This window comes from Artemia sp. Qi Xiang Cuo, chromosome 3, assembly GCF_049724085.1.
Source record: "Artemia sp. Qi Xiang Cuo chromosome 3, ASM4972408v1, whole genome shotgun sequence".
In the NCBI taxonomy this organism is placed as follows: Eukaryota; Metazoa; Arthropoda; class Branchiopoda; order Anostraca; family Artemiidae; genus Artemia; species Artemia sp. Qi Xiang Cuo.
In genome coordinates this window covers 39,158,622-39,180,134 of record NC_142796.1, presented here as the reverse complement: position 1 = coordinate 39,180,134, position 21,513 = coordinate 39,158,622, and the positions used below count along the sequence as shown (strand labels likewise).

At 34.5% G+C, this 21,513-nt stretch overlaps 1 protein-coding gene across 1 annotated transcript in view; it reads right to left on the bottom strand.

Annotated features, from left to right (window-relative positions):
• Gp210 (nucleoporin 210) overlaps positions 1 to 21,513 on the bottom strand; it is a 179,545-nt gene that overhangs the window by 72,211 nt on the left and 85,821 nt on the right. The window contains exons 13-17 of the mRNA XM_089085873.1: positions 19,861 to 20,056; positions 12,410 to 12,642; positions 9,502 to 9,603; positions 6,901 to 7,157; positions 802 to 985 (exon numbers count right to left, since the gene is read on the bottom strand). Of these exons, the coding sequence (XP_088941999.1) occupies positions 802 to 985; positions 6,901 to 7,157; positions 9,502 to 9,603; positions 12,410 to 12,642; positions 19,861 to 20,056 (972 nt within the window). The remainder of the gene's footprint in view (positions 1 to 801; positions 986 to 6,900; positions 7,158 to 9,501; positions 9,604 to 12,409; positions 12,643 to 19,860; positions 20,057 to 21,513) is intronic.

The following is a 21,513-nucleotide window of genomic DNA, read 5'->3' as shown; positions in this document are numbered from 1 at the left end:
AAGGGGTTGGGGTGGAAGGAGTTGTATTTGGATAGTGGTTGTTACCTGGAGGGTGTTTGAGAGAAGTCGATTGTCTTTTTTCTTTTCTTTTTCATTATTATTTTGATTTGTCTAGGATGCTTCTAGGAATATTTATGTAGTTTTTTTTTTAATTAATTTAAGATAACTTTAGGAATGTTTCTTTAATTAATCGTTACGTTAGCAAAATTTAAATTTTTCCCTAGCGTAGTGATTTATATCTGTAATAGTTTATATTTTGTTTATTATGTAAATAAAAGTCAAGTCAAAAAGTCCATTTAGGGTTACTCTGCAAAATAATAAAGTAATTATGAGAACTAATCAAACCATTATTTGTATCAGTCTTTTTATCAATTTCTCTGTTTTTATTTTACACTAGGCTGAGGACGGGAAAGCCAATTTTGCCAGAAGTGCAAACCGCGAAAACTTTGGAGACTTCGGGGGAAAATGCAGAGCATAAAAAGCGAATCCCCATCGGCAAATATAATTGTAGTTTTAAAAGACGATTCGCTTTCCTTTATTTCTTGCAGGTATAATTAAGGTCACCTGTACAGCTGACCTTAGAAGTTCTATTATTCGTGCTTGAAATGTGGTGTTTAGTCTTTTTAACATGGAAGCGAGGCCTTGTAGTTTGATGACAAAGAAAAATACCTAAGGTTATGATAAGGGCTCAGCCACAATCAATAAATTAGAGGAACCAAGGAAGGAAAAGAGAAACAAAAATAAAAGGACATTTTAACAGAAAAGTCAAACAAAGAAAAAATATTATCGTTCTTTGTTTACCTGGAATATAGAGCCAATGATGAGGGTCAAACTTTTCGGCTCAATCTTGAGTGGAGCAAATACTTCGATTGGCAACACTGAACTTCTTATTCCTTTATCAGCAACAAAAGAAATACTGGCTGTTCCAACGTACATACCAACGACAGTATAAACAAAGTCTGTCTTTGAAGACTCAGGCTCATACCTAAAAAAATTGAATTGAAGGCTGAATATTTAAACTCTTTGGCGATCAAACATAACTTGCGATGGAAATTTCTTTCAATCAAACAGTTCGTGGTAAAGAAATGAAAGTAAGGAGCGACCCGGCTCAATACCAAAACTCTAAAATACGAAAGTTCGATACCAATAGATATATCAAAAGAATTGGATTTTTATGCTGATCTTAAATATATAAGTTTAATAAACTTTAGTCCTACCCATCATTTTTGATACCCATAGATACATCAATAGAATCAGGTTTTTTTGCTGATTTCAAATATATAAGTTTCATTAAGTTTAATTTTACCCATCAAAAGTTACGCACCTGAGAATATTTGCCTTATTTTTGAAAAAAGGGAAAAACATCCCCTAAAAGTCATAGAATCTTAATGAAAATCACACCATCAGATTCAGCGTATCCGAGAACCCACCTGTAGAGGTTTCAAGCTCCTATCTGCAAAAAAGTGGAATTTTGTATTTTTTGCCAGAAGAAAGATCACGGGTGCGTCTTTGTTTGTCTTTTTTTTTCCAGGGGTGATCGTATTGACCCAGTGGTCCTAGAATATCGTGGGAGGAGAGGCTTTCTGGTAGTGGGGGGGGGTCGAGGGTTACGTTGGAGGATTTTTCCATGGAGGAAGTTTTCATTGGGGGAAGGGACATTGCTATGAAGGAAGCGCCGGATTTCCCAGCATTATTTAAAAAACGATCCGAAAAAAACAAGTTTTTTCAGCTGAAAGTAAGGAGCAACATCACAACTTAAAGCGAACAGAAATTATTACGTATATGAGGGGGTTCGCCCCATAGTCAATATCTCGCTCTTTACGCTGAAGTTTTTTTTAGTACTTTCATAGGACTATATATTCTAACTAAACGGTCTTTGGGATTAAGGAGTCATTCTTAGAGAATTGAAATAAAATTCGAACTTTAGCGTAAAGAGCGAGGTATTGACTAGGGGGCGAACTCCGTAATATACTTAATAAAAATATACGAATATCGAAGTTCGTTACGCAAGTTAATACGTAAGTTACGTATATTTGTTAATAATAAAAAAGTTAAAAGTTTTAGTGCCCTTTTTAAGTAATTAAAAAAATTGGAGGGCAACTAGGCCCCCTCCTCCGCCCCCTTTTCTCAAAATCGTCTTATAGAAATTTCGAAAAAGCCATTTAGACAAAAAAAAATGGAAAATTAATATGCAAATTTATTTTTAGTTTTCATTTACGGTGAGCCAAAATCAAAACTTGCATTAATTTAAAAACGTTCAGAAATGAAATAAAAAAACAAGTTTTTCTAACTGAAAGTAAGGAGCGACATTAAAACTTAAAATGAATAGAAATTATTCCGTATATGAAAGTGGCTGTCCCCTCCTCAACGCCTTGCTCTTTACGCTAAAGTTTGACTCTTTCTCACAACTCTATTTTTCAAAACAATAAAAATACTTTAGCGTAAAGAGCGAGGCGTCGAGGAGGGGACATCCCCTTGCATATACGGAATAATTTCTATTCATTTTAAGTTTTAATGTCGCTCCTTACTTTCAGTTAGAAAAACTTGTTTTTTTATTTCATTTCTGAACGTTTTTTAATTAACGCAGGTTTTGATTTTGGCTCACTGTACATGAATAATTAAAACAAAATTTGCATATTAATTTTCCATTTGTTTGTGGCTAAATGGCTTTTTTGAAATTTTGATCGACTAGGGGCCGAATCCCTTCATATATTTCACTTTAAATTTCACTGTTCACTTTAAATTTTGATGTTGCTCCTTACTTTCAGCTGACAAAACTTAATGTTTTTTTAATTTAATTAATTAAAAAAAAACTGTTTCCACAAAATAAGTTTTTCAAAGAAAAGTAAAGAACTCAATTAAACCAAACATGAGCAAAAATAAAATCAACTTGCTACCAAGCGTGAAACTACCACGAATGAGTAACAACTAACAAATGAAACCCAAAACTAACAGAAATTGCAATAAATAACCGAGTCAAACTCAAAACGAGCAGAAATTAAGACGATTTAGGCTTAAAACCCCTATGGCTTCCCAAGGCAGAAATAAAATTTGCATTTTACTGAAAAAAATACAAATGTTTTTACTTTTATAACTTTAACAAATCAAATAATATTACTAAATGGGAGGGTGGGCGTGGGAGGGGAACTAGTTGCTCTCCAGTTACGTTCGACTATTAAAAAGGGCATTAGCGCTTTCTATTTTCAATTGAATAATCCGTTTTTGAAGTTCCTAAGACATCTCCTTCAATACGAAGTTCCTTGGTCTAAACAAAAAACGGAAAAAATAATTGTACCTACATCAATCTTTACTATAAAAATGTCAAGCCTTCCAATCAGTTTCGACTATTAAAAACTGCACTAGCCCTTTTAATTTCCACTCGAATAAGCCCTTTTTGAGTTTCTACGACAATGCTTTCTATAAACACCTTATATGCCCCCAGGGCATAAATTACAATCCTTGCCCTGAGGGATGTGAGCGGGTTGTCATCCTCAAAGACCTAATTTCGAGAACTTTCAACTACGTTAAAAAAATGGCTATCCCAAAATTTTGATTGGAAGTGTTTGAGGAAATGGTGGGCGTGAGAGGGGTATTAGTTGCTCTCCAATCAATCAAAACTATTAAAAAAGGTACTAGCCCTTTCAATTTCCAATCGAATGAGCCCTTTTGAAGTTCCTACGACAAAGCTTTCAATAAAAACCTTATATACCCCCAGGGCATAACTTACAGCCCTTGCCCTGAGGGCGGGGGGAGGGGAAGTCATCCTAAAAGACCCAATTTCCAGAGTTTTCAACTACGCTGAAGAAAATGTTTGTGTAACAATTTTGCTTGGGTGTGTTTGGGGAATAGATAGGCATGAGACGGGGGTTAGTTGCCCTTCAATCCCTTTCAACTATTAAAAAGGGCACAAGTCCTTCAAATTTCCAATCAAAGGAGTCCTTTTTGAAGTTTTTGCTATGACACTTTCTATGACCACCTTACATGACCCCAGGGCATAACTTATGACCCTTGACCTGAGGGCTGTGTGAGAGTTGTCATCCCCGAAGACATAATTCCCCGACCGTTCAACTATATTTAAAAACATGGATATCTAAATACGTTAACTGGGTGTGTTGTGAGACAAGGTTGGCATGAGATGGGGGTTAGCGGTCCTCCAATCACTTTCAACCATTAAGATGAAGTTCATCCCTCTCAATTTATAATCTACTGAGCTCTTTTTGAAATTTCTACGAAGACGCTTTCTATAAAAATCCTATATGACCCCAGGGCATAATTTACAACCCTTGCCCTAAGGGTTGTGAGGGAGTGTCCTCCTCAGAAACATATTTTCTATCTGGAAACAAACTACGCTGAACAAAATGGCTATCTCAAAATTTTGAATGGATGTTTGGGGAAATGGTGGGCGTGGAAGGGGTGTTAGTCGCCTTCCAATCACTTTCGAATATTAAAAAGGGCACATGCCAATCCAATTTCCAATCGAATGAGCTCTTCTCGAAGTTTCTACGACAACTCCTTCGATACGAAGTGCCCTGGCCTAAAGAAAAAAATAAAAATAAATAATCCATTGTGCCAACATCGTTCTTTACTTAGGCCGCGCGATTGCGCTGCCTAAGTAAAGAACGATGTGGGCCCAATATGTTTTTTTTTTCCTCCATCCCCAGGCACTTCGTATCGAAGGAGCTGTCGTAGAAACTTCGAAAAGGGCTCATTCGATTGGAAATTGGAGTGGCTAGTGCCATTTTTAATAGACAAGAGTGATTGGAGGGCAACTAGCCCCCCCCCCACGCCCTTCATTACTCCAAACACAACCAATCAAAATTTTGAGAGAGCCATTTTGTTCAGCGTGGTTGATTTCCAGATAAAAAATATGTTATTGAGGAGGCAACTCCCCCAAAAAGTTTAGGGACAGGATGTTAAACTATGCACCGACGGTAGATAAGTACGATTTTGGAACAATATACTATTTATTATTTTTTTTCCTTGAGTGCTGGGCCCATTAAATGAAAGAGGCCCTCGAAGACACTTCAAAAGGGGCTCATTCGATTGGAAATTGAGAGTTCTAGTGTCCTTTTTAATAGTCGAAAGTGATTGGAGGGCAACTAGCCCCCCTCCCACGCCCCTCATTCCACCAAACACATCCAATCAAAATTTTGAGATCGTCATTTTGTTCAACGTAGTTGATTTCCAGATAGAAAATATGTTTTTGAGGAGGACACTCCCCCACAACCCTCAGGGCAAGCGTTTTCAGTTATGCCCTGGACGCATATAAGGTTTGTATACAAGGCGTTGTCGTAGAAACTTCAAAACAGGCTCATTCGATTTGAAATTCAAAGGGTTAGTACCATTTTTAATATTCGATAGTGTTTGGAGGGCAACTAGCCCCCCCCCCCACGCCCATCATTACCCCAAACACATCCAATCAAAATTTTGAGATAGCCATTTTGTTCAGCGTACTTCATTTTCAAAGATTAACTATCTTTTTGAGGAGGACACTCCCCACCAACCCTCGGGGCAAGGGCTTTAAGTTATGCCCTGGAGGCATATAAGGTTTTTATAGAAGACGTTGTCGTGGAAACTTCAAAAATGACTCATCCAATTGGAAATTCAAAGGGCTAGGGCCCATTTTAATATTCGAAAGTGATTGGAGGGTAACTAGCCCCCCACCCACGCCAATCATTTCCCCAAACGCATCCAATCAAAATTTTGAGATAGCCATTTTGCTCAGCGTAGTTGATTTCCAGATAGAAAATATGTTTTTGAGGAGGACACTCCCTCAGAACCCTCAGGGCATGGTTTTTAAGTTATGCCCTGAGGGCATATAAGGTTTTTTATAGAAGGCGTTGTCGTATGCCCTGGGAGAAAAACCCCTATGCCTTCCCAAGGCCAGAACAAAATTTGCACTTTACTGAAAAAATACAAATGAATTTGAATTGTCAGTGTAGTATAAATATACTGATATTTAGTAACAAAAATGTTAATATTATTTTATTTGTGATAGCTATAAAATTGAGAACGATTAAATTTTTTTCAGTAAAGTGCAAATTATTTTCTGTCCTTGGGAAGGCATAGGGGTTTTGAGCCCAACTCATGTTAATTTCTGCTTGTTTTGAGTTTGACTCGGCTATATATTGAAACTTCTGTTCGTTTTGGGTTTCATTTATTTATCGATGCTGACTTGTGGTACTTTCACGCTTGGCAGATTATTTGATTTTATTTTTGCTCATTTTTTGTTTAATGGAGTTCTTTACTTTTCTTTGAAAAACTTATTTTGTGGAAAAAGTTTTTATAATTAATTAAGAAAAAGAACTGAATCTTTCTGATTGAAAACTTTATATTTCGCTTTTACTCACCTTGAAATAACAAAACATCAAAAAGAGGAGGGGAATATAAAGAATATGGTGAAGGTCAAAAGTATAATTAATAAAAGCATGGACCGCTTGACAGACTTTTTGTAGTAATAAACACATAGAACCCAAATCTGGACAATATGTATATAAAAATGAATATAAAATGGAAAATACATAAAAAATCAGATTTCGATGCAGAAATGAACTAAGGTTTGCAAATACAACTGTGCTACTCTCATACTGGTCAAAGATGAGAAACTCCCCTCTTCTTAGCATCAACTCTAGACCCAGCTTCAAGTACTTATCTGCAGAGTCTTGAACTTTGCATCCCTCGATCCCTATAATTAGTGCAAATTCCCACCTTCTGCTGGAGGGGGTGCATTTGCCCCTAAAACCCCACTCTGGATCCGTCCCTGGTGTGTGTGAGAGAGAGAGAGAGAGAGAGAGAGAGAGAGAGAGAGAGAGAGAGAGAGAGAGAGAGAGAGAGAGAGAGAGAGAGAGAGAGAGAGATGGCAAGTCAAAAAAGTCGGAAAGTCAAAACACATCCCCTCACCTTAAATTGACAAAATTTCCATCTGCTTTCCCCTTTAGGTTCAAAAACTTTGCACTGCTGACAGATAGTTGATTACCAGCTGTGTCTAAAATCTTTACATGAATTTTGATTGAGTCTTTCAAGGCAACTTTTTCGGGACCATCCACCTCAATCCTTTCTAGACTTGCAACACGAACTTGTGATGTCGCTACAGACCTCCTTGTTAAGCAAGCATCTTTTATTGTTAAAGTCGTAATACCATCCCTTACTGGAAAGACCTAAAAAAAACAAAAAACTTTATAATCGGTGCTATCGGTGCCTCCCAGAAAATGACTATGTGAAAACAAAGGCAAGATATTGTGCAACAGGTAGTTGAGGCATTTCCCAAGATGCAACAGCCTAATCTGAAGTGTCGGTATGTTCCCAGTAATTATCACAGTGTATTTTTTTAATGTCTGAGGGCAAGCAAGGATTTCTATCTAATGAAATGACATGCAGCCTGGTTTTATTCAAAAATGACGGATATTATATACTGGTGACCTTAACCTCTTCAGCATCCTGTCTGAGGAATTACGTTGAAATTGTCTGGGAAAGCTTTATGATGGGGGGGGGGGGGGTGACTTAAAATTCCTTATCCATGATCTATGCATAGGACGCCCAAGTCTCAAGATTCTTATAGTTTTTATTATTTTTTAGGACCTTATCTCCTTCCTTGACTACATTCCTATGTGTCCCTCCTATCTTAAAAATGACACTTTAAATTGTAATACTGAATACTAAACGGTAATTTTTTACGAGAAACATGAGAAATTACAATTCCTTCAAATCTGACTTTGTTTTAGCCTTACATACTGAGCCTCGAAAAGGATTTAAATGTATATTAGGCCTATTGGTAAGTTTTCGTTACTCCCAGCCAATTACTAATCTTCAGCTGTGAAAAACAATCAAATGATATTTTACAACGATTCCCCGTCAACGATTCACGGCAACGGTTGCCGTGATGGCAGTGATTGCCTTGGCGCGAAAAAAAGAATAAAGACAAATCACTGCTACCCATTCAAAAAAAAGTGATTTTCCTTCTTTGGCAAGTTGGGGGCTCAAAATCACTAGTTTAAAGCGTTCGATCATGATGTAATGATACAATAAAATGAACTCGATAAGACAAAATAAATTTTAATGTTAATGTTGAAATTTTAACGTATTTCAGACATCCCCTCTCCCCTCCCAGGGAATATTTTCAGGGTTGCACTTTGTTAGTGGTGACCCATCATTCTCGGGCATTATTACACTAAAATAAGCTTGGGCAAAAATGGTGGAGTTGAGGGAGCGGAAGTCCCCCACACGTTTAAGAGAGCTCTGGATATGATACTGACAACAGATAGAGGGTAAATCAAAACTAAGTTAAAAAGACCATTGTTAAAACTGTTCCTTGTAATAATGATTAATTTAAAACTAATGTTTTCTTTGCATTTATAGTGTTAGCAAATCCTAATTTACGCTTCACAGTCCTGATAACTAATTAAAGGAAATCAATAGTAGAAATTGTACATATATAAATACAATTAAATAAAAAAAAAGTATAAACTAAGTATATACTAAAAAATTAAGATACATTTCGTTTTAACAGACTGCAAATCAGGTTTTCAATTTTTGTTTGACCTTCCCAGCTTCACAAGCGAAAAAGTATCTTGTAAAGAAAAGAAAAGTACAAACTTTCACCAGAAGGAAATTGATAAAAAAAAAAAAAAAAAAAAAAAAAAAAAAAAAACGATCCGAATAAAACTGACATTACCTGATATGCCAACTACTAAAAATTATTATCTCTCTTCATTTGACGAAAACTGTTTTAAGTTTAAACAGTCTAGTTCAAACGAGTTATTTAATCCAACTGTTTGGAAGAAGGAAAACGATTACTTCTGCTGGATTGGGATAGTTCTGAGAAATAAGCTACTAAAAATTTGATCTAATAAATAATATTTATAAAAATTGAACAAAATGGTTAGAAGGATTAAGCAAAAATGAGCACTATTTAAAATAAAAGTGCCAACATTTGGCCCAATTAGTCTAATTTGAGGTAACGAATTTCGTTATTTGGGCTGGTATGAACCAAAGAAAACCAGGCAACCATGACAAAAGTGAAGAAAAATGATAGAAAAGTTAAAAATTTTAACAATAAGCTAAATTATTTAATTATTTTAACAAAAGTTGAAAATTATATTTTAAAGAAGAAATCATCACTAAAGACATAACATTAAAGTAAGTTTCTCCAATAATTCACTTCTTTTTTCTCCACATCCAAAAACTCCTAGAACCATCTTAAACTTTTTGAAGATGATTCAGACCCTTTTTCGGAATTTCCGAAAACTTGTTTTCGTAATTACAAATTACTGTTCAGTGTCAACCGATCAAAAATCTGTTCTAGAAATTGAAGAATTTTTTTTTAGAAAAGGGATGTAAAGCAGGGTTTTCTAATATACCTTGGCTCAACTTAAAGTTTGGCGAGAATTTTCAAACCTGATATGAAACAACTGAAGTTTTTCAGGAAAACTGAATTTAATTAAATTTTTGTAAAAAATTTGCCTCAAAAGAAAAATAGCAAAGAAATAGAAACAATAAACTGACCTGTACTGTTTGATTGTCTTGGTGATGAACAAATGATGCGATTTCTTCCTTATTATTTGATACAGAAAATATCCCAGAACCGTTATGAAGCGACAGAAAGAGCTAAAAATATTATAATGTTTTTTTTATATAATAAAACATTATTATAATACATTAATTCATTTATAATTTATATTCAATATATATTTATATTTAATTAAATTTTTATTTCTATAGATATATCTCAAAATATATTATAATATGTTTAGTATGCATTATAGTGCTATTATTTTATGTAATGTTTAATCTCCCACTTTCCCAGGCCAAAGAGCCTTTGTGGGGGTCTAAAACTTTCTAATTTTTTCTTTGTTTTCTTTAAATAAATTGTTTGATTGATTTATATATAAATAAAAAAATTTCAACCCTCTTTTTTAAATTTCAGGCTTAGTCATCAGCATTAAAAGATGCAGCAACATTTCAACTGAACCTTAAAACGGTTACACAAGTAAAAATGGTTACAGAGGAACGATTCTATCACCTCTAATTTTTAGGGAAATTGAACAAACTTACATAAAATGAAAACTCGTTTCTTGCGAAAAACCTGAAAGTATATTTTGGATACATAAACTATTTAAAATTAACTCAAGGAATTATCTAACGTCTTTAATGACATTAAAGAAAGAAATAAATAAAATAAAAAATATTACTTTTTGTTTTGTTTTATTCCTTTGATTTCACAGGGGAACGAAATTGAAGTTTTAATTTTACAATAATCAAGATAAATCAAAAGTAGTTTGAAAATCAATCCGTTTTTTTCTCAAGAACCCTTTTCAGCAAGTTTTTTCACCACCGACAGTTCTCCGGAACGGCTATTAGAACCTTTTCCCGCTAGATTTAAGTGTTTCAGCCTGCCAAAAATTTTAACGTTTTTAAATGCAGTTTTGCATGTTGAAGTTAAAATATGGCATGTCAATATCCCACATGGGAAGACAACAACCTTTTCTGACCTACCCGATATTACACTACAGTGTTTGGCTTTGTGTAATGGTTTTCTTTTCATGCTGGATACTGCTTTGAACTCATACTAAACAACAGCTAACATTCTTCAAATGTGAGGTCCTTCCGTTATTTCCTTTTTCCTTGTATGTTCATTTCCTTCTCATGTTCATTTCCGTTATTTCCTATTTCCTTTTGCTCGTAGAGTCTAGTTCTCCATGTTTCTTTTCGCTAATAAAGGCTTTCGTACGTAAGGCCGCAACATTCAGGCTTCTATTAGTATATAATTTTTTTCACTGTCTTAATGAAAAAATTGTGTCCCTTAATTACATTTATTTTCATTTCATTTAAAAAATTTAATGCAGATATTCCAATAAGAAAAACGAAACTGAAATACTCCAGGAACTCTTTAGTAAATTCAATTAAATGTTTATACCACAACTGGGCAATTATAAACGCTAATATTGCTCTCTAGGAAGCGAAATCTCTGCATCGTGAGGTGTTTGCCACATCCTCCATCTCACTTTCCTCTCTATAGTTCCTTTAGGTCATCGCAAATAGCTAGCAACGAGCTCACGAGAAAAATAATTTATGACGTAGTCGAATCATAAGTTAAAATGCATTATACACGTTTCCAATTCTCTAGTATTTCAAGTTAGGACAAATAAAATTCTAGTACGCTTAGTAAGGGGTTAGGATGGCCACAATCCCTAATTAATGTGTGACAATTTCGTATTTTTAACTTAATAAAGGAAGTGATCATAAAAATGAATATTTGGCCGGTATCAGTACTATTAATGGTAAATGAAGTTGATGGATATAAGGCTATAATTTACCAGATATATTTAAAATTCGTTCTATAATAAATTTTATATATGTTCACTAGTTTACATACTTTCTTTAACGAAGTTGCTCTCTCTTAAAATTAATTTTGCTCTCTTAAAAATTAAAAGTAAGATCATGGTTAGATAGATAGATAGACATTCATTTTTTAATAAGATAAACAACACACTTTTCCTGCTAAGAATACCAGTTAAACTTGAGAGAGCTAGCGAGGTATTTAATTAGAATTAATCAACACACCAATACCAAATTACTCAACCAGTAGAAATTCAATTAACATAAAATCTGATTTGACATCGAAGCGTTCGATCTTCAAATTAATCTGACCCATCAATTTGACTCTAAAGAAAAAAAGAAAAGGACTTTACATTTTCAACCCCCCCCCCCCCCCCTTACACTTCCTTTCAAACCAATGTACTGGTCCACAAGGAGTACGAAATAAATAAAAAACATATAGGATTTATGACTGGTAATAACAACGACATTTATTGAGTGTACGATAAGAAAAGCTTAGTTTTATAGTATTATTCACGGTATTGATGGATCCAACGTCTGGTAAAAAAGAGTTGGTTAGTGGTATACAAGACCCTGACTTTTTTTTACAACATGGCACCACGAAATATGTCATTCAAAATTACAAAGTGGCAATTGAAATAAAAAAAAAAAGAAGAAAAAACTAGATATCAATAATTGGAAGGCGATTTAAAGACTGTTTAATAATTCAATAATTTGAAGATAAAGCGGGATACTCAACGGGTAACTGATCAGGTCAACTAGAAAACGGTGGTCCAACTCGTAAAAATAGCTGTTTGGCCTGGGGATTTTTCCCTTTCTTCCTTGTTTCCTGTCATCCTTATTTTTGAATCCGTGCAAACTCTTTCTTTATAAAAATGTTAACAAAAGGAATAAACATTATTGAGTGACTTGGGCAATTGAAAAGTTCTCTCCTTAGGGTTTTCAGTAAAGCATTGAAAGTAAAGCAGAGAAAAACGGTTTACTCGTTAGCTTTCCCCAATCGTTAGCTTTCTCTTTCCATTCTAAAGGCAAAATTCCAACTTTATTGAAAAGGCATTATTGAGAAATTATTTACCGAGTTATTTGGATGATTGAATATAGTCTTCTCCTTCGGCTCTACAGTCACGTCATCTACAAGAAGTAAATTCAATGTATCCACAGATGTATCAATGTCTTCATGAATGTGCTTCTTTATATCATGATATCCAAAAACGCCCACATGTTTCAGGTATTTATTTTTATACCCAGTGAAGGACACTGTAACGTCAACAACACCGGTGGCACCGGAAGTCTTTAAAATTCTAGTATCTGAAAAAGAAATTAACTAAATTTTTGCATCAAACCCTCTTTAGAATAATACAGTTTAATTTCTCAACGGTAAAGTCAGACATACTAGTAATATGGTATCTAAAGCTCATAATACTCAACGAATGTAATATTTCACTTTAATAGCCAGTCAACGACATTGTAATATCAACAGCACCGGTAGCACCAATGGTCTTTAACATTCTAGTATCTGGAAAGAAGATTAACTAAAAATTTTCATCGAACCCTCTTTAAAATACTCCAATTTAATTTCTCAATGGTAAGTTCGACACGCTGGTAAAATGGTATCTAAAAGAATTAATATTCAACGAATGTAATACTTCACTTTCATACCTAATGAAAGACAGTACTTAATCAACAATACAGGCAGAACTAATAGTCTTTAGATTTGTAACATCTGAAATCAGTGATACTACAACACTAAAAAAGTATGAAAAGAACAGTGTTGAGTTTCTTGACCGGACTAATGATTTGCTATTTGAATAGATACCAAATAATACAGAGAAATATTTACAATATACGAGCACGAACTCAGCCACCACCTGGCAAGAGAGGTCGATTTTCCCAAGAAATATGAAATAACAGAGAATGTTTTGGTAAAAACCTTTCCTGGAGGCAAGGAACATTTACAATATACGAGCACGTACTCGGCGACCACCTGGCAAGAGAGGTCGATTTTCCCAAGAAATTTAAAATAACTGAGAATGTTTTGGTAAAAACCTTTCCTGGAGGCAAGGAACATTTACAATATACAAGCACGTACTCGGCGACCACCTGCCAAGAGAGGTCGATTTTCCCAAGAAATATGAAATAACTGAGAATGTTTTGGTAAAAACCTTTCCTGGAGGCAAGGAAAAAGTAGCACATGAAGTTTGCGAAAACCCATGATGTCTGTAACTTAAATTAATACGTCTATGGGTCAGACCCATTGGTAGCTTGAAAGCTCAGCCCTTAAAAATGACATAGCATGCACACTACAATGATGGGATATTATAATAAAAATGTAACTAAGAAAGGACACCCGCAATAGAAGCAGGCGCCTTTTGCACTGCAGACAGAATCTAACGTTCTTGAATAGTTTACGAAATCCCTGCATTAGCTTTATTTTTGTGCTAATTTGAATGTTTTCTTGTTCATAATGAATCTAAAAACAGGGGGAGGGGGAAATCAGTCGTCTATACTTTCTTTTCAGTACGTCCAAAGACCACACTGGCTATACATAACGTCAGACAAAAAAAGCGATGGTTATTTTCAGCCAGTTGAAAAAAGCAAAAGCGAAAAGATCAAGCAGATATTTTGGCAAGGAACTCCAACAAGCCGTCCTCAGTACTCAACAAAGAAAACACACTAACTTTTAAAATGAACCATAACAAGACAGAGGAAGCACTAAACGAATAAAAAAAATGAAAGACTATTCACAATTAGATAAGACAAGAATTGTGACCCAGCGATTGGCGCAGCCTGTCTGCTAGTTTTTTTTTTGTTTTTTTTTAAGTATTATCAATTGAAATTGGTTTAAAATGGGAGGAAATATCAGTTGAATTTATTTTTTATTGAATGATCGTACACAGGGTTTACAAAAATATCCACAGTATCTCTATTTAAAGTAAAGTCTTTATATATGTATTTTTCAATTTCAATTATCTCCCTAAAAGATAAAATTTTACAGAAACATAATCTTTCCGTCTCCTTAAAAAAATGAACTATAGGTCAAACGTCTTTTAATTTCTGGGAAAAATAGAACTGATCCTATACTTGGGAGCGGCATTCACGGAGTCCCGTGTTTCTGTCTGAAATTTTACATTGGCAGAACCCGTCAACAGTTGAGAGGAAGTCCTCACGAACAGAAGCTTTCAATAGGTAAATCTCTAAATTTTGAACATAAAAATGATGAGTTTGATTCTGCTTTGGCTATTCTCCCCTTTGAACATTCAGATCAACTAGTTATTTTTGAAGAGGTAACTTTAGTTTTCATAGCAAAGGGTTTACCAAAATATTTTAGGGAAGCAACTAAAATTTAAAAAAACATAAATAAAAACCTTGCTTTAAATAGAGATGCAGAAGATATTTCTATAAACCCTATTCGCGATCATTTAATAAAAAGACAATCAACTAATATTCCGTTTAATTTTAGAAGTTCATTTTATAGTACTTAACAAAAATCAGGCTAGTAAACAAGTTGTCTTAATCGCTAGGGACAAAATTTTTGCCCAATCTAGTTTTGGATAGTCTTTCATTCGTTCAGGTTTGATTAAGATTTTCCTTTGTCTTATTATGGTTCACTTCAAAACGTTTTTTTGTTGTTGTTGTGAACACTGAGGACGGCTTAACGGAGGTCCTTGCTAAGATATCTGCTTTGTCTTTTCACTTTTTTCAGTTCACTGAAAATCACCATCGTTTCTTAGTTTCTTAATATATTTTTTTGAGCACTAAAGATGGTTTGGCGGTCCTTGTCGAAATTAAATTAAAAAAAAAACAAGTTTTTTTTTTACTGAAAGTAAGGAGCGACATTAAAACTTAAAACGAACAGAGATTATTCCGTATATGAAAGGGGATGTCCGCTCCTCTACGCCTCGCTCTTTACACTAAAGTTTTTTATGGTTTAAAAAAATAGAGTTATGAGAAAGAGTCTAACTTTAGCGTAAAGAACGAGGTGCTGAGGAGCGGACAGCCCCTTTCATGTATGGATTAACCTCTGTTCGTTTTAAGTTTTAATGTCGCTCCTTACTTTCAGTTGAAAAAAACCTGTTTTTTTATTTAATTTTTGAACTTTTTTGAATTAATGCAGGTGTTGATTTTGGCTCCCCGGACATGAATAATTAAAATAAAATTTGCATATTAATTTTACTTTTATTTGGTTGAATGGCTTTCTCGAAAGTTGTTTAATTTTATTAACGAACGTTTTTATTAGTAATAAATATACGTAACTTCTGAATTAACTTACGTAACGAACTTCTACATTCATATATTTTTAATACGTATATTAGGGGGTTCGCCCCCTAGTCAATACCTCGCTCTTTACGCTAAAGTTCGAATTTTGTTCCAATTCTTTAAAAATGACCCCTTAATCACAAAGGCCGTTAATTAGAATAAATAGCTTTTATGAAAGTACTAAAAATTCTTTGGCTTAAAGAGCGAGGTATTGACTAGGGGGCGAACCCAATCATATACGTAACAATTTCTGTTCGTTTTAAGTTTTTATATTGCTCCTTACTTTCAGTTGAAAAACTTTTTTTTATTTAATTTCTGGTCGTTTTTTTAAATAATGCTGGGAAATCCGGCGCCCCCTTCATAGCTATATCCCTTCTCCCATGGAAAGATTCTCCCACATAACCCCCGACCCACCCCCCACTACAAGAAAAAATCCCCCCTTGAAACGTCTGTATACTTCCCAATAACCAATACTATATGTAAACATTGGGTAACGTTTATATCTTTCAGCCCTCCCCCCGGGAGATTGGGGGGATTACGTCATCCTAAAAGACATATTTATTATATTTTCAACCACGCTGAACAAAATGGCTATCTGAAAATTTTGATCGGGTGACTTTGGAAAAAAAATGAGCGCGGGAGGGGGCCTAGTTGCCCTCCAATCTTTTGGTCACTTAAAAAGAGCACTAGAACTTTTATTTCCGTTCGAATGAGCCCTCCCACGATATTCTAGGACCACTGGGTCGATACGATCACCCCTGGAAAAAACAACAACAAATAAACACGCATCCGTGATCTTTCTTCTGGCAAAAAAAACAAAAACAAAATTCCACATTTTTGCAAATAGGAGCTTAAAACCTCTACAGTTGGGTTCTCTGATACGCTGAATCTGATGGTGTGATTTTCATTAAGGTTCTATAGCTTTTAGGCGGTGTTTTCCCCTTTTTCGAAAATCGGTCAAATTTTCTCAGGCGCGTAACTTTTGATGGGTAGGACTAAACTTGATGAAACTCATATATTTGAAATTAGCATAAAACTACGATTTTCTTGATGAATCTATTGGTATCAAAATCCGTTTTTTAGAGTTTCGGTTACTATTGAGCCGGGTCGCTCCTTACTTATAGTACGTTACCACGAACTGTTTTATATCCGTTTCGTCTTTTCGTTTTAGCTTTTTCAACTGGCTGAAAGTCACTCTCGTTCCTTGGTTTCTTCAGTAAACACTTTTTACAGGGGTGGAAGATAAAGGGATTTCCTGGCATTATTTGAAAACGGCCAAAGATTAAAAAAAAAAAAACAAAAACAAAAAATCACCAAAACGACCAGAAATGAAATAAAAAAAACAGTTTTTTTTTTTGTTTTTTTTTACTGAAAATAAGAAGCAACATTAAAACTTAAAACGAAAAGAAATTAGTCTGCATATGAGGGGGGCTGCCCCTTCCTCACTCTTAAAGCTTAAACTTGACTGTTGGCCACAATCCTTTAACAGAGATTGTTCAAACACAAGGGCCCTCGAATTTGAATGATAAGCATTTCGAAAGACTTTTAAGAGCTTCGGGGGTCTGTATCTTAAAGATTTTTTTTTTTTTGTTTACTCAGAAGCAGGGCTGTATGCATGATTTTAGTCCTGGGGGGGGGAGTATTTTTTCGGAGGAGGGAGGGTACAAAAAGACTTAGAAACCGCATCAATTTTTTTATATTTATTTCTGTTAAGTTTTTACGAGCCTGACAACATTTTTTTTTTTTGGTGGCCACCAAAAAAAAAAACAATTAATTTGAGGTGGCCACACCTCTGAGGTCGCAAGTTTGAATCACAAACCCCTGAATCCCGAAGGCCGGTTAATTACAATTGATAGCTCCTTTGAAACTACTAAAAAAAACTTTAGCGAAAAGGGCGAAGTATTGACTAGGGGGCGGACACCCTCATATACGTAATAATTTCTGTTTGTTTTAAGTTTTAATGTTGCTCCTATTTTCACTTGAAAAAACTAGTTTTTTTGTTTAATTTCCGATCGTTTTTTGAATAATGCTGGGAAATTTGGCGCCCCTTCATAGAAATGTCCCTTCCCCCAATGAAACATCCTCCATGGAAAGATCCTCCCCCGTAACCCCCTCCTCCAACACCCCCCCCCATCAGGAAAAAATCCCTCCTGAAACGTCTTTATACTTCCATTAACCAATACTATATGTAAACAATGGGCAAAGTTCATAAATTCCAGCTCTTCCCTCGGGAACTGTGGGGGTTTAAGTCAACCTAAAAGACATATTTATTAGATTTTCGACTATTCTAAACAAAATGCCTATCTCAAAATTTTGATTGGGTTACTTTGGGAAAAAACAAAGCGTGGGAGGGGGCCAAGTTGCCCTCCAATTTTTTTGGTCACTTAAAAAGGGCACTAGAACTTTTAACTTCCGTTCAAGTGAGCCCTCTTACGATATTCTAGGACTACTGGATCGATACGATCAGCCCTAGAAAAAAAAAAAAAAAAAAAAAAAAAAAAAAAAAAACGCATCCTTGATGTTTCTTCTGACAAAAAATACAAAATTCCACATTTTTGCAGATAGGAGCTTGAACAGTAGGATTCGGTGATACGTTGAATCCGACGGTGGACTTTTCATTAAAGTTCTATGACTGCTAGGAGGTATTTCTCGCTTTTTTCGAAAATAAGGCAAATTTTCTCAGGTGCGTAACTTTTGATGGGTAAAACTAAACTTAATGAAACTTATATATTTGAAATCAGAAAAAAACCTGATTCTATTGATGTATCGATGGGTATCAAAATTCCGGTTTTTAGAGTTTCGGTTACTATTGAGCCGGGTCGCTCCTTACGTACAGTTCGTAACCACGAACTGTTTGATAGAGCCTTTAAATAGCACTAAGTTAAAAAATAATAATAAAAAAAACAAAGACCATAAAGTAGGAAAAAAAAACACACAAAAAAAACCTAAGTACCTAGCATAAAGACGAAGCTAGAGTATAAATTTGACTAATCAATCCAGCATGCATAGTTTAGCTAGATGGGATATAACCTTGGGTTTCTGAATTTCCAACGTTTCGACTGTACAAACGACGATATCCATTAGCGGACGTATTAAGTCATTAAAATAGCTAAAAATTATCGCAAACACTTATTACCACAGTAGACAGAATATACCTGCAAGCTTATTGCATGTCATTTCTGCTCTTCGTGAACAAAAAGCTCCTCCCCCTTGTTTCTGGATGAGCTTGGGGTAAGTCTATTTAACGGCACTGTGATGGCAACAGTTTGACATAGAATAAACTTCATTCACGCGCCTCTGACGGCTGTTACGTGCCTGTCTGTCCTTACTTCCTCCGGATATCTTGAACCTCGGGCTGTGTGGTTGGACGAAAAGAAGTCAATAATGATAAGGCAGTATAATATATAAAATGTGCTCATAACTAAGCATAACGAGGGACAGTATCAAACAAGGGAAGAAAAAGAGATGGTTTCTCGTCTCTTCATTCAAGGTTTTCATTAAGCGGGTTTTGATCATATTAGTTAGAATTACGAGGGGATCCGTGGCCGAAATTATCTTCATGACTTTTATTCAACGTTTTCATTCTGCAGCATTTTCATCACATTGTTTAGAAATACGAGGAAATTATGTTGCCAGAATCTGTTAGTAGTTTTTTATTCAAGGTTTCCGTTGCATGTTTTCATTATGCAGGTTTTCATCATCTTAATTAGAATTAAGAGGAGATCCATGGGCGAAAATCTGTTCATGACTTTTTGTTCAAGGTTTTCATTATGTAGGTTTTCATCATATTAGTTAAGAGTTAAGAGGATATCAGTGGTCGAAATTCATTTCAACTAACTGGATATATTCACACAGGAAACGTGATAGGAAAACAAAGAACGAAAAAAGAAAGAAAATAAAGACACACAACAAGGGGAATAAAAAAACGAAAAAAATTTCTTCTTTAATAGTATTTTTCATTCTTTCTTTCTTCTTTTCTTTTATATATATTTCTTATATATAAAAGTTCTTTTGTACATATATATCTTTGCACTGGACACCTTTGCAAAGGCCTTTGCCGAAATAACTACCTTGTTTTCTTCATTCGCTTTATGAAAGTTACCCTCGTTTTTTTCTAAATTCAGGTTTTTTTTTCTTTATTATTTCGTACGGGAATTCAAGATGACACTGAGGGGGAAGCTGTTTAACTAGGAACAAAACTTTAGCACCTAAGTAACAATTGATTGGAAACAAGGTTTGTTTTTGGAATAAGGAAAGTTCGATACTTACACTTTGGCCTTGAATGGTGGAGAACGTCATTTTGGTTCTCTCGATTAAGAATATCTTCCTCTGATTCAAGAACTGCAAGTTTTTTATCAGAGACAATCCAATGTAGCTCAATGGATGAAATATTGTCAAACTTTCTACTTTGCATATCTCGTAACGTAACAGCCAGAACCAAATCTTCATAAGACTGAGATCTTACCTATAAAAAAGAACGAAATACAGCTTAAATGACGATAAGTTTGTTCATAAATTCATTGATGCTTGTAGAATGCCATCTAACATAATGATCGGCTTTTTCATATATTCAGAATTATGAGGAGAATTATGAGTTGTTGTTTTTTTTTTTTTTTTTTTTTTTTTGGGGGGGGGGGAGCTCTTTGAAATTAATTTCTTTTTGTTTTAATTATAATTTCTATTATTTTTTAATGAAAGGAATATTTGTAAAGTTTTTATATTTGGAAAAATTTTGCTACATATTCTGAATAAAGGTTTTATTATAGAACTTTGCTTGATGAAGAGGGGGAACATTATTCCAATGGAATGAAAATCTCCACGTTTTGGTCTTTGTTGGATCGAGGCCATTTTGACCTCTATCATGTTACAACCTTCAATATAGACGGACATTGATCGACCATTTTATCATAAGAAACCTATTGTGCTATATTTTTTGACTGCTTGTTTGTTCCAAGTACGAAGGACATAAAATGAAAAAACAATGCCCCCTGGCTCCATCTTTGGTCTATTCATTATTGAAAACCGGAATTTTTTACGATTTATCGTTGGTTGTTGTACAACTATTAAAAAAATTGCGTTCCGAAAATTGTTTCCGTGTTTGTTTCCGAGGAGGTGTATTAGTAGTTGAAGTGTCCTTTTTTTGGCCGTCCCAAACACGCTAACATGCGTCGGGACCTATTTTGATAGTAAGTGATAATGTTTAGTTTTGTTTTTTAGAATTATATGGAGATGCCAATGTTTTATTTTTTTGTGTTACCCATTTGTTAATAAATAGGTATAGTTGAATTTATTTTAAAAGATCTACCATAGAACTGCGAATGATAATGATTTTTCTTAGAAAATCATATTTTCCTAAAGTGAAGCCTGTAGTTTTTATTTGGTACAAAAAATCTAAGGTTTGATCAAATAATTTATTATACCACATATTTCACGCTAATATGCGTCGGGACCTATTTTGATAGTAAGAGGTAATGTCTAGTTTTGTTAGTATTATATGAAGATTTCAATGTGGTGTTTTTTGACCCATTTGTTGATAATAATAATAATAGTAATAAAAATCTAAGTTTCCACTTAAGAGTGAGGAGTGAAACCAGAAACGTACGACAGGTGTTTTGTAAGTAAGGTCCGTTTGAAGATAAGTACACAACGCAAAATTATTTCAAAAAATTATATTTATTTACTTAAATTTAAAAGTAAATTTATTAAAAAAAAAACACCACTCATAGTTTAGCAAGTGAATCTATGTAGTTTAGCAAGTTTAGAAGGCCGATCTACAATTTCTGACATTAAAGAAAATACGAGAAGAATAAAAACTTTTTAAATTTGAGAGAGTTAAACACCCAGAAGTGGAAGAAGTAGTACATGTGTTTTCTTCAGGAAAGAAATAAGAATGCATCCATTTCAAGATCCATATTTAGCATT